General features: G+C 38.8%; 1 protein-coding gene across 1 annotated transcript in view; it reads left to right on the top strand.

Moving 5' to 3' along the window:
• The window catches only part of LIPC (lipase C, hepatic type), a 60077-nt gene that overhangs the window by 34505 nt on the left and 11095 nt on the right, over positions 1 to 14477 (top strand). The window contains exons 2-4 of the mRNA XM_086757683.1: positions 9786 to 9973; positions 11583 to 11762; positions 13042 to 13159. Coding sequence (XP_086613809.1) covers positions 9786 to 9973; positions 11583 to 11762; positions 13042 to 13159 — 486 coding nt within the window. The remainder of the gene's footprint in view (positions 1 to 9785; positions 9974 to 11582; positions 11763 to 13041; positions 13160 to 14477) is intronic.

The raw sequence follows: 14477 nt of genomic DNA, 5'->3' as shown, positions 1-14477 counted from the left end.
CGGAGAAATTCAGGATACACTTAAAATGATCGGAGCCTTTGGTTACCGGACCAGTGAAACCATCAAACTCTTGCCTAGATGAACACACGTAGTGATTGTCAAAGCATACAGTTCTTACGTGCTGCAAAACCATGATTTCCCCTCAGCTATTTTGGCTTAACTAAGGCTTTCAGATGGAACTAGTAAAAATAAACCAACTCTATTAAAAAAAAAAAATCAAAGGACACAATGGAAAAAACCAGGACTGTATCTGAGAGGCAAGAGAAAAGAAAACAAGAAGAAAGGGAGAAGAGGGTGATTAAAGCAAATTACAGCTCCCGATAACATAGCCTTTCAAATTTTCCCAGTATTTCCCCTAAAATACAGATTTCTTGACATTACAGAAATTTTAAGGGATCAGATGCCAAGTTGCCACTCTTAAACTGAGACCTTTGGATGATCAGTCCTGTTCCTTGAATTGAACCAAGGCCACTTTGGTACTTGGGGAGTTAATGACAGGCGAGTGAGGCCGATCCCCCACCTCACCAGCGGGCTGCCTGCTGCAGGAGAGCAACCTCATCTCTTTGTCATTGCTACTACAGTCCTTAGGCTAAAACTCAGCCAAATTCTCCCTCTCTTTTTTTTTTTTTCCTTCTTTTTTCTCCTTTCCACCACAACACTCAGTCCTCTTCCATGCACCACTGGCCTCTTCATTTCCCACCGCAAACTCCGAGACAGGAGTTTGTCTTTTCCTGAGTATCAGAGTTGTGCCAAGCATAAATATTCACGAGGGGAGGTTATAATAGCTAATACTAAAAATTCATAAGTAAACCTACAATCCACTGACTTCCCTGCTCAGACAAGGCTGGCTGTGGCTATGAATACGGTGCCTGCGCCCGCATCCACCACCTCCCAGCTCGGCTCTGCCTTCCCGGGAATACAGCCTGGCCCGGAGGGTTGTCCCAAGGCCATGCTGAGTGAAACTCTCTCAGTAGTGCCTTCTGTGCTTATATTTGAAGGATTCTAATGGTTATATCTTCCCATTCTTCTAAGTCCCCCGTTATTTTTTTTCTGAGCTTCGCATTCTTGCTGCGTATATTTCATTTCTCCTCGACCTGCGAAATGCTGTGATTCAAAAATTCTGCTAAATTTCTGAAACAGCAAGTTGGCACCAGACAAGTGATTTCACTGCAAAAATGTTATGCCACAGGAAGAAAATGAACTCCCACTTCCAGCACAGCTATTCTAGAATACAACTCAAAAAAGTCTTAACCTTTTGTAAGACTGTTTTTTGTTCTAATCAAAATTTACACCTGTCATGACAGTGTCAGTACATGTGAAACGGCTCCAAGGGATATGCACAGAAGTAACAGAGATTTGCCCCTGCTCCCTTTGAAACAAAACTGAAGAAAACAATGCTCTGAATCACAATGTTATGAGAAAGTACACGCACAGTTCTGAATCCTTTGATCTGCATTTCCTGTTTAGCTCTAGTCCACCTCTTCCAGCGTAAGAGCTGACTTGACTTTTTACTAAAGCTGAACAGGAAAATATTTTCATATCCCGAGAATATTTTCCAGCACAAACTAGATAAAAAGCCAAAACTTCAACAGCAACAAAATTGTAAATCAAAGCTCCAAACTCTTCAATAAAAACTAGCCTAAATATGCTGTTGATCAATTCTGATTTCAACTTTTTGTTTTTACTAAAAATTAACATGTATTTCCAGACAATTAATAATTTTGAACAACAGCAATCGCTAGCAGTGAGAACTTGGATGTAAAAAGGGAATGAAAAAAAGTTTTCAACTGAAATATTTTCCAAAACCTGTTATTTTTTCACAGGTTCTCTCTGTTTCAAAAAACAGCCCAAATCTAACTCAAAAGTAATGCCAGGTAGCTCTACATCAAAAGTAAGAGTGGCTGTAGTGGGTGAAACACCATACAAATAGATTTCATCCAGGCAGTTTGTGACTAGTTCTTCTTTTTGCTTTTAATATCACACACACCCACCAAAAAAAAGGAAATTTAAGCTCCAAATCAGGCATCTGAACACCTTGGCAGAAACCCTGCCCCACAGAATTTAGTCATACATATATCTGAAAGGAAGCATGAAGGGCAAAAGTATTTTTTTTTCAACATTTCCTGCTTTTAAATCTTAATTAAAACTGTGAAAGTTTTGGATAGGTAACAGACAGAAGAAAGATGATTATTCGCTAACATTAATTTATAGTAACAGATTGAGATGTAGATGATGTGCTAGTCCAAAGCATTACTGGAAAGACATGCTGTAATGCTTTCCCAGTACTTTTGTCCATTAAAGTATGTTACTTTCGATGAGGAAACTAGGAGGACAGAATGTTTGGCACCCTATAAAGGGACAGAAAAAGAGGAAAAAGTTATTTACCTAACTTAACCAGACAGCAAAAGATATATCAAGCTGTTGAGAATCAGCATTCTTCCAGGAAGTTTTCACTCGACATACAAAGACAAAGGATCAGTTAACAGTTTGGAGGGTGGGTGTTGTTTCTTTGCCTTCTGTTCCAACCATCACTTCAATACTTGATTCTAAATAAAGACGACGTGAAAAATAAGTTTTGAAGTTTCACATAGTAAAGAAGGGTTTTACAGAGAAGAGAAACATGAGAAGAGTAAGGCACAAGCATCAGGAAGAGGCGATTCTCAGGAGAATTTTGAGGCAACCTGGCGTTCAAAACCAATGACAGAAACACAAATTTAGCAAGAAGAGAAATAAAAATACATGCTGTACTACATGCAAATAATAAACAGATCATTTAGAGGAAAGGAAAAGGATAACCTACTCGGTTTTGTCTCTTAAAGGACAGGTTACTCTGCATTCATTTCTCTCTCTTTTGAAACCATTAAATATAAATGCATTATTTAATTAATAGGTGACTTAAGAGATATGTCTCTGAATGGCTGAGACACACAACAGCAAGCAGAAACCAAAACATGATCATATTTAATCTGTTTCATCGTCTTTCCCAAGGTCTTTTAGCAAGACTTTGTTTTGATATTCTCATTTTATTCTCCAGATCCCCAAATACTCCCACTTAAGGCACTCTGAGGAATGGAAATTGTTTGTCTCTACCACCTGCCCAAATGCTTTCAGGAGAGGCAATCCAAAATAAACAGCAGCAGGAGGTACACAGGTAGAGAATTTCAAATGAACTGACAAGGGTCTCTCATCAATTATTTCGATCTAAGCGACTTGCGAGAGCAGGTGTCCCCCCTTTGTCTTAGACCACCAAGCAAACAAATTTTACTAAACCACGATCTGTACTGAATACTCTGAATATATTTTCAGTTCTTGTATATGCCATGAATTCAATGCTGGGAATTTTTTCAAACTACTTTTCCTCTGGGAAGCATTCTAATTTTTAAAAAAACAAAGGGAGAAATATAGTTTAGGACTAAACTCCTTACTAACACGTTAATAACTTTTAAAACCATGGTTCTGCTATTACAGAACAAGACATAACATTATCTGCTTTCTCCAACTCTCTGCCCCCAGAAATGAATTCTGAATAAAAGTAACCAGAAAACGATAGGGCTATGGATCTCTGCTGACAGTTCTGACATTGTAGTTGCTAATCACGTCTGCAAACAAATTTCCAGGTCATTCACCCCTTCTGCAAACAGCCCAGGTAAAGAAAGAACACGGATCTGGGAGGGCCAGGGAGAGCAGACCAGAACAGCCTTCCCTTTGTTAACCCGTGGGCTGAGTTTTTATGGATTATCTCAGACCACTGCGTCTTCCGCAGTGCTTCAAAGCCCGACAGCGGCGTCTGATAATAATGAGTTCAGGGAAGATCAGCTGGATTTAAACACCAGGGAGAAAGAGATTTCCCAATGCTGACCATGTTTTAGTAGAGAGTTAGAAATCTGACTTCAGTTTTATGTGCTCTCCTCTTCAACAGAGGGGTAAAAGTACATTGGCAGCAGGCTAACAATGGTTAGTTAGCAGCCTCACCTCTCCCTTTAGGGCTGTTTGGGTACAAACAACACTCAAGGTGAGTTTGTTGACTTATTTTTGGCATGCATGCATGCATATAAGACAGGAGATACAAGAAATGGCAGCTCAGAAAATGGAACTTTTCATACAGAGTATCTAATGCTGAGAAAAGAATAACCTACTCATTATTCACAGAATTACAGAATTATTATCAAGATTGGAAAAGACCTAAAAGATCATCCAGTCCAACCATCACCAATACTTCTCAGCTAAATCATATCCCTCAACACAACATCCAAACGTTTCTTGAACACCCCCATGGTCGGTGACTCCACCACCTTATTCATTTAAACTTGAACAAAAAGGGAAGCTTTTTCCAAAAAGTCTCTTTCTAAACAGACCTCATCATTTTTAATCCAATTAATTATAGTTTTTTCTTGCTTGCTTGCTATTTTTCTTTTTTTTTTTTTTTTTTGTGAGTGAGACCCAGTTTTCCTTTGGCAAAGTGAACCATCTAAGGAGAGTAAAAATACAAAGGAAATGTGTGACAATATAAAAAAATTAAACACAATGATAATATATAAAGAAATCCACAGACCTTAGTTTTAACTGCCTTATCTTGCCTGGGACTCTGGAGCAAGCAAAAAGACCTAGATTTCCCCCAAAACCACTGCATGTTTGAGAGTTCTGACCTAGGAAGGACATGAGATGGAACTTCCAATGGTTAGTCAATGGCATCCAAAAGCCTTGAACTCACAGAAATAGTACAAGTCATCTTATAGGCAAGTACCTGAACTACTGATCTCAATAAAGTAGAGAATGGACCACACCCTGCTTCAAGGTACTGCTGTAAATCAGTAATATAAAAGCAGACAAAGGCTAGCCTCACGTTCCCGGTTCTCTAATTCTGGGGACCACAATAGTTGTGTTACTTGTTTCTTAAACATGTTGGATACTGGTCACACCAAAATAATGTCACATAAGTACTCTTTTAGAAACATTTCTGAGAACATGGAAGCCTGTACGAAACGCAGTGAAAGCCATCCAAAAGCTACAGGAGATTTAGTACGGCTCAGACAAATCCACTCACGAGCAGGAAGGGAGGCTGCGGTAAGACTCAGAAGGCAATCAGAAAAAATATGTTGTGTCTAGGTAGTTGCGTGCTGACATGTATGGTTTTTAAGTATCCTTAACACACCAGCAGCCCAAAGTTCAGCTTCTGTTCAGGTTTACTTAATTAATTTTTCACTTGCCTATGGATTAGATGAGTGCCATTGAAACATCCTCTTCAGCCCTCTTCAGTGAGACCTTATTGAGAGACTCTTCCTGTAGAGTTCCACCACAGGAAGAAGGATGCTAAAGATTATTTTTCTTAGCTAGAAAAGCTTATTTCCTTAATTGGGAATGCCGATTTTAATCAGTTTCTTAATGCTGTAGCATAACATGAATTTAAAACGCGTGACTTAGCAAATATTAACATTTTGCTCTTAACATTATATAGTCCTACCATACTTTGCCCTCATTCCTGATGCATCTTTAGGCAGATTTTGTGGTGCAAAGCAGATATTTTGTAGTTGTATTTTTACATCCAGACAAAAATATAGAAATAAATATATTTAGATTCTGAATCTGTCCCCCAGAAAAGCACATGATATTTCATGGTTCCAAACTCTGGCCAGTGTCCAGACCTTTGTCTAGTTTCCAGTAAAATTTTCATCTACAAGTCTTAAAGGATTACTATCACGTCTGTAAATTTCAGAAGAAACTCCAAAAATTCCATAGTTAAGAAAATCATATGCCTTCTCATGTTTTGGGATGATTCAGTCCAAGTCAATCTCCTGAATTAACCTGCTTCTACAGGTAAATAGAAGATTTAAATAAAATAATCTAAGTTCAGTCTATATGGAATTACAGTTACTATTACTATTTGAAAGACCTCTTTTTACAGAAAAAAAATTACTTCTTCATATTTACTAGCTTTCTCATTATCCTTCATACGCTCCTTTCATTTTAGTTTGGAGCTCGCATTATTAGAAGCAGGACAGGCACCACCTAAATCAATAACCACTAATAATATGAATAAAAATAAAATGCTAATAGTGAGAAACAGTACCTGAACTCGTCTTGCACACCCCAGTGTGCCCTGCATTCAGATGGTTACTTTACATAGTACACCTCTCCTTTTAAAATTTTTACTTTCTTTTTTTTTCTTTTTAATCCCAGTTATGAAAAAGGCTTCATTTTGTTCAACTGGGAATCACTCTTTTCGTTTTACTTTTCAGTAAGAAAACATTATTATCTCACTCAAATCTAATAAGTGTTCTGGTTTGTCTTGCAAAACTAACCCCAAAAAGTTTTACAAGAAACTTTGCTATATTAGAGTTAAGTGGTATTTACAAATCCAGCCTTCAGTTAGAGTCACAGAAACATCGTTAACACCAAGTAAGGAAGGGTTAAGGGCTGAATCTCCTCTGGGGTGTCAAGAAGTCACACCATTTCTTGTTCGCGGTTGCCATGCTGCTCCTTGTGAAGGTAATTTATGATGGCACATGGATCAGTGCGGCCATGTTGCATTGCCTTCCTGAAGGAATTCCTGTTAAGAGCAGGATCTTCAGAGAAAAAGAAAATTAAGCCAGCAACTCACTCATCTGGGCAAGGGCTAATTTTCCAAAGAGAAACTCTTTGGAGTTTCAGAAAGATCTTGGCACTCTTAGCTGCAACTAGCATGGGAAAATGTTTAGCAGTTTCATTTTGTTGTTTCTGTAAACTGAACAATGAAACATGGCGTTTCCTTCGATTATGCTACCGAGACACCGGTATGACATTTTTAGCAGGAGTCTGTTGTAGCAGCCAAGCTCTTCAGACCCTATTTCCTTCTCCAAGCCATTACATGGATTAATGCATTGAAGCAGTTCTTTGTCTAAGAACACAACAGATTCTATTGGAACTTTAAACTTTTGACAGCCATGAAGTTCAAACTGTATTCTTAATTCCCTCTCAGACTTGCTGGCAAGCCAAAAGCTCACCCTTTAAAGCAGCACAAGTGCTTTCCCAGTCCATGTATAAGGAACACAGCTATTTATTAGATTCCTTTTCTGTAGGATGTCCAAACAACACGGAGGGTGACAAAGCGCCTTTGCGCTGCACAAACACTGCGAGCGCAAAACGAAAATGAAAACAAGGCCTAAAACAAAGACAGGATGTGTACAATGGAACAGGCACAAGTTACTTTTTTTTTTCCTGTTTTTCTTTTTGTGCTAAATATAGAACACAATGCTTGGCTTTGTCTAGAGACTGCTCCCCAAAGCCTGAATAAACCAGAGGTTAATACCAACATCGTTAAATCTCTTTCCTATTTTCAGTTCTTTAGCTAGATTCGCTTTGTCCTAATATGACTTCTTCAGAAACTGAGTCCTCTCCCAGGAAAAAAAAAAAAAAAAAAAAAAATTCAACAGAAATGCTTTTAAGTAGACATTGTAAAAGAGAAATGGTCAGACTTAGTCCTAGCTAGCTGTCACGGTTACGAGTGCCATTAAAGAAAAATGTGAGACACTGAAGCTAAGAATTTTGACAACCAAACCTTTGCTGAATTTGAAGCTTTTAAAATTCCACCTCTTGTAAAAGGCTGAACAACTTTCTACAGTAACATTTCCTAGCTCTGGAACACAACATGGCCTGGAGTGACTTGGAACATACAATAATTAGCGACAAAAAGACAACAGTACACATCGGAGCAGTTCAGTTTGGGAGTTCTCTTGCCAGAATCGCCATTCACTTAACCGAATTAAATGTACTGTTTGTATCATGTCTTGGCATTATACTAAAATAAAACCTTGAGTAAAGTTTGTAACAAGACTGACATGTGGCAAAAGCAGAGCCCCATCCAAACCCAGCATACTTTCACATTAGCGGTCTATGCACTGTGGATAATAAGATGCTGTTACTGCAAATATATAAATATGGGAGTTTTCCATCACCAAACATGCTTGCAGGATAAACGCTCATCTGTAAATGTAGCAGAGGTACCTTGAGAATTGTCAAAACCTTATCAAGACAACAATGCCACAGAACCTCAGGATACATTTGCAGATGTTAATACAGAGGTGAATATACTATCATTTCAGATGTTTTCTGAAAATACCTACAGATGTAAGAGTTGCGATGTACAAAAAAAAAATTAAATGTACTGACTTAGAAGATAAAATACAATATAATATTTCAAGTATTAATGTTATATTAGGGAACTTTTATGCAAGAAAAATATAAGAACTAAAATTCAACTACTGCGATTTCTGTTCCAACACAGATCATTTTAACTTCTTTCTCAGTGAATAAAATACTTCATTTTCACCTCTGAGAACGTATCATGGTTTGTTAGGTCTGGTTAAAGCAAAAGCCTCCTCTCTGGCTGTTTTCATGGTGCTGCTGAGCAGCTGTTGCAGCTTGAACTGGTATCACCGGAGCTGGGTAACGAGCTCTGCACGCTGCTCTGGGTGTGGTTAGTAAGTGCCTTAACTTACTGGAGCTAACATTCTCTCTTCTTACCAAAAATGTCTTCCTCGGTGCATCTTGGAATTACATTTTCCTTTCTCACAGCAGTGATTACTACAGTCAAGTAGTCTTTTTACCCGCGTGTCACTTCCAATTTATGAGCCCCATTTATAGAGAAATTCCTATCAGCTCTACGACCTTGCACTTCACAGGATGAGATCTCGACCCGTTTCTGTTGCTGGATTTTCAAGGTCATCTAGCTCGTCGTGTATAACGTTTTGGTCTCCTCAGTGTTAGCAAATGTCTCACAAATTTTCTCAGTCTTCTACCTTTCCTGCCTGCTTCTTTAATGAAAATATTAATACAAGATCTGTCAAAAACCCGTCCCCAAGGAACTCCATTAGTAAACTCTCTGCACTCTAAGAGTTTCCATTCCAACACAAAGAGCTGTAACGTCTCATTTCTCCAGTTCATCACACCCTAACTTCTACTAATCTCCATTTTATTCTATCTTAAGCAATAATTATGTGGATTATTTTAAGATAAATAAAATAAACACTGTGAAGTCTTATTAGAAAGAAACACCAGGTTTGCATGTCACAACTTGCTTTTTGTAAACTTTTGCTTTATTTTACTCCATTTTCCAGCAATTTCTCCATATTCTTTTTTTTTCCTTCTAAGCTCATAATATTGATAAGACCACAGTTCACCCTGCCCTCACTTTCATAATTAGAAACCACTCCAGGTACTTAATAGACACTTCTGCAAATGCACTCCTATATCTACTGAGCTATTATATCTAAAAATGAAGCCAACAAAAATATTACAAGTAAAACAAGAACATTTAATCTTGCCTTTTTAGAGAAAAAGAATCATTTACGATGTGGTCTAATAGTTTAAGCAGTCACCTTAGTGTTCTAAGCAGAGTTATAACCCCCAAATAAAATGGTTATTTTGGTGTAACGATGCTCACTCAGCAATTACTAGCAAATGCACGTTAGTAAAACAACATTGTCAAGTCACAACACCCGGACCGTGTTTTTAAAATACTTGTGCATTATATAAGGGCCCATGGCAATAAGATCAATATTTCCTGCGTAATTGTTATTGTTCAAATAGATGGACTCAGAGGCACATCTGTACCATCTCAGACTTTGAAAGAGGTCCCTTTTTTGACCCAGAACGTACAGCTTAGGCCCACGTGGCGTAGGCAGCAATTATACATAGCTAGAGTTTCGATCTTACTGGGTTACGTTGTCTTATAAACTGTGTTTCACTAGTAACGTCTTCAGGTCGTAGATTCCATCCTGTTATGACTGTTGTTATGAATTTCATTTCAGAGGCACTGGGATCACAGAGTCAGCACACTAGATCAAAGAAAGAGCAGCAAAACTTAGAAACCAAATTCCGACTCTATACAGATACAACTGAAGAAAGCTGTCAGATTTTTTTAAATCAGTTGGAGACTCTTGACAAATGCAGTTTCAATGCCTCTCTTCCTCTGGTGATGATAGTCCATGGCTGGTCGGTATGAACTCACCTTTTATTTTTAATTCAAGCTACATCTGATTTGATATCTTTTCCTTCTCATTATGCTAGTGCCAACAGTAACTGCAGAAGAAAGGCTGCGATTAGAAAGGAGGTGGATTTCCTTGGTACCTATCATGGCTAGAAATAGTACAAAGTGGATACTCCCCACTGAGATGCTGCAGGAACGGTCTACAAGCAATGTTTCCTGTGAGGGTCCCATGCCAAGGATTAGGTTCAGCCCTGGTTTAAAGGCAGCAGAGTTTGAACAAGTAGCTGAATTAATGTGCTATGCCTCTGGAGGACTGAATACCAGTTTCATTTCTTGGATATGTTCACTGCCAGATATTTACAGGCTCATTGAAAGGAAGCTCACACAATCGCCCCGCATCTTTCTCACAGATACACTTTAAAGAGAACTTCTCTAAAAGCCCCTTCAACTGAAAATGGGGCTTTCAACATCAATGAATTATCACTGAATTGCTTCCCTTAAACTGTAAAAAAAAAAAAAAAAAATACAGCACGACCACATTTCTCAAAAGCACAGCAGTACTAAGAGTGACTTCTGATCAGCTTCCCAGCTGGAAAAGAAACCAAAGAAAAGGCAGGATAAGAAATAACGTCATTTTAACAGATCCCCGATTCTCATAGAACCACTGGCATCCAGTCAGGTGGCAACATGGATCTTTCTTGCACATCTGCAAATCTGCAGAGAAACTTTGAACAACACCCTTGATGCATATAACTCTCTTAACCAATAACAGCAGAGCTGACTTTGGGTGAAATATTGCCCCAGATTACTTTAGCCAAGATTCCCAAATAACAATTTGTTCAAAACCTGTATCCTCCCTCAAAGACAAACCATGGCCCTGAAGCTGCTGCCACTGAAATTTATCATTCATATTAACTTCATTTGCAGAGGTGTTGGGCTCTTAGGTGAATATGTGTGGAAACTCAGAACTGAGACTTCCAAATTCTGTTAAAACACCAGAAGATATAAGAATGTTCTAGCAATTGAGGAGACACGTGCAACCAGAGCGACACTTTAATCTGGTAGATTAAATAGTAATTGTAGTCCATCAAGTCGGAAGCAGTCTTTGATGCTAGCAAAGAAATTGTGATCAGGTCATTAAAAAAAAAGAATGACCAAAAAAAGCAGCAGATTTCAAAATGGAACAGCTGTAGAAGGTCTGCAGTCCTGTAGCTTCCTTCTCCCTCCAGCCCTTTTAGCTTAAATTTACAGGGACAGCTGCTCTTGAATGAAATCGGAGATTTTGTGGACATTTCCGTCCTTATTTTTAATCAGTAACACCAATTATTCCAGGATGAGTGAAAATATTTAGGGACATCATTTCACAGCTAAGAGTTCATATTACAAGATATAAATTATTATATTGTTCTTATACTGATCCTTAATTTTTTTGTCCACCAAACCCCAGAGATTCTCAGCACTGAAGCATGCTGAAGCCCCTAAAATCCAGTTATCAGCATTAAGCCCTCCTTGTTTATGTCACATTTTTTTGTTTCTTGAGCTTTTCACAATAAATATTTGGCAGAGACTGCTTTCCCTTAAGAATGTCTTTTTCTTTTTTTTTTTTAAATAAAAACAGGTGGATGGGATCTTAGAAGACTGGATTTGGAAAATGGCAGCAGCTCTGAAGTCTCAGCGTAAACAAATTAACGTGCTCATCGCAGACTGGCTTACATTTGCTCACCAGCACTATCCCATTGCTGTACAGAATACACGCTACATCGGACAGGAGATAGCGGACTTCCTGGAATGGCTGGAGGTAAGAGCTCCCAGATCAACAAGCGTTTCTCTGGAAAAGACCCATTTACTGACGGTGGAGGGGAAATACGCTGCAAAGCTGAAAGATTAGCAGCAAACACCTTTGAAGGGCTAAGCTGCTTCCACCAGGAACGGCAGGGCTAGAAGAAACTGTTAGATACCATGCCCAGTTAGGGACAACAGGCACAACAAAGAAGGCAGAAGAGCCAGAGTCACTGTTTTTCACTGTGACGTTACAAGAAAGCTTACCTCTTGGGCAAATGTAAAGTTGCTGGAGCCTAAAGTCATATTTTGAGGCTGTTTAATTATTGAATGAATCAAACGGCGGACTTTGTTCAGTTCCCAGGAGGGCACATCACACTGTCAACAATAAAGACAGCCTGTGATTTCTCCAGTGTCAGCAAACAAATCAAGGCTTGAATAAATAGCTCCTTGTTCCAGCATTGTAGGTAGCTTCTCCTGTACCATGATATGTTCCAGGATTTAAACAAACCATAAATTTACACATCATCCAATGGAGCATGTTCAAGCAGTAAACCCTCCTCCTGTTGAGAAGCACGCCTCCCGAGTTTAACAGTTAAAAACCTTTTCATTCCAGCTCCCATAACTGTCTTTCTGCTATGCTTCTGCCTGCTCACAGGCAGGCCGGTATTTGAAATGCGCAGCTCAGGTGAAATGCTTAGACCTACACAGTATTGATTAGGGAGAAAGAAGGGCCTGAGGCTAATTCTGCCTCAACAGCTTTGTGTCAGATCAGATAGCCAGTTTTGTACACATCAGTCCCAGAAATGTCATCGCTGTACCACTTAGCGTGTCCGATCAATGCTTTGATACTTTGGCTTCTAGTTTAGCTTGTGCTGGTATCTCAGGCAAAAAAGCCAGGCACATTCTAGAAATAAAGCCAGGCTTTACACTGGAGTTAAAGAACAGATATCCACTGTATAGTCACAGGGGCGTCCAGTGCGGCAGACAAAGGGCAATGCACACGTGCATCACCCGCAACAAAAATCCTGCCGTCTGTGCTGATGCTTGTCCTGAGCACAGCACCTAAGAAGCAGTGCCCAAATGTGTGGCATTTTCCTGCTGCATGACAGGAGGCAAGGAAGAGCAGTCAGCCAGCGAATAAATTTAGTGCGTGATCCATGCACCTCATCTGACCTCCATCATCAACACACACATGTATTGTGTTGTAATTCATGGCATTCCTAGCTTGTAGGAAGTATTTCACTGTTTACTTTTCATATTTTCTGCCTCTAAATCAAGCTGCTGCTGTCTTCCAGGAAAGCATTCAATTTTCCAGAAGCAATGTGCATCTAATTGGGTACAGCCTAGGAGCTCATGTTTCGGGATTTGCTGGCAGTTATATCAGTGGTACGAACAAGATTGGAAGAATTACAGGTAAAAGGCTTGTAACTTTAAGAAATGCAACAGTCAATGATTTAAGTTACACAGATGCTTGACATACCAATGTCATAGCAATAGCTAGCTGTTGAATAGCAATATTTGCCACAGTTTAGAAGCTTCATCCCATTGGTTTAGAAATTAGATTTAGAAAATTTAACAAAAACACTTTTCAAAATGAAGTATCACAGTATTTCTAGCTTTGATCTTTCCTACCCCAGTCCAAATTGTGACCTACAGAGTATACAAGCGTGGAGACTACAAATCACAAACCAAAGATTCAAGTTGCGTGTTGCTTGAATTTATCTTGTATCCCAGTATGGCCTTAAACTAAACATTAGCCACTAGCATTATTGGGTCACTGTCTTGACCCAAAGCCATTCAAATACACTGGTCATTGTTAGCAAATCATTTTGAAAAGAAAATGATGCTGAAGAAACAGTCTAACTATGCTGGAGCTTTCGACTGTGATACACTGCTCATACGGTGAATTGAAGTCAGTTTTCCTGTGGCAGAAATGGTAGTGCTGGGTTGCATTTTACAAGATCAGAGTATCCCCAATAGCGCTTAAAATTAACAAAGTTAACCTGGCACTTCATTGTTTTGACTAGTGGCATTCTGAACCGTCGGTAATGTTTTGTAACTGCACTCATTAGGAGTGTAATGAAAATACATTTATAAGGCTATTGATACACTTTGTACGTTTCCACATCTAATGCACAGCGATAGCTTAAAAAAAAAAAAAAATCTCCAAACCAAAACAGAAGTGCATTTTACACGAGGCCCACACTTTGTTCAAGCCATATTAATAATCGAATCTCAATAATGGATAAGTAAGAACCATGAAAACACAGTATTTACTGTAACAGCTACATGCATTCTTCAGCAAAAATGATTCAGACTTGTAACTATAAGCTCCAAAAATTCATAGTGATAAAAGCTGTTAAAAATAAAAGAAAATGTATGCCTTCAGGGTGACGTCCCTACGTGTAGCCTGTGTTATTAGTCTTGTCCAGCTACATCTATGCAGCTACTGTAGTCCATAATACCAACTGAAGAATCTCAAATTTAGAGGCTTGTCCTCAAAACTTTAAACTACAGCTTTAAACTACACTGGCAGTTCTTTTCCATAAATCAGTCCCCGACAAAGAAGAGCACCACACAAAAATGTCTAGCAAACTGCAATTCAGCAAGACTCCCTAAGGGGAAAATAATTTTTCTGAATACTGTAATAATTTGCCTTGAAGACTTCCAAAGCTGAACAATTATTATGAAGAACATCTAGCAGCCATATGGCTCATTTATGTGAAGCTTT

This window comes from Chlamydotis macqueenii, chromosome 12 (assembly GCF_036417535.1).
Source record: "Chlamydotis macqueenii isolate bChlMac1 chromosome 12, bChlMac1.mat, whole genome shotgun sequence".
Classification (NCBI taxonomy): Eukaryota; Metazoa; Chordata; class Aves; order Otidiformes; family Otididae; genus Chlamydotis; species Chlamydotis macqueenii.
The sequence above is the reverse complement of the archived record's forward strand: the minus strand, read 5'-3'. Positions and strand labels throughout refer to the sequence as shown.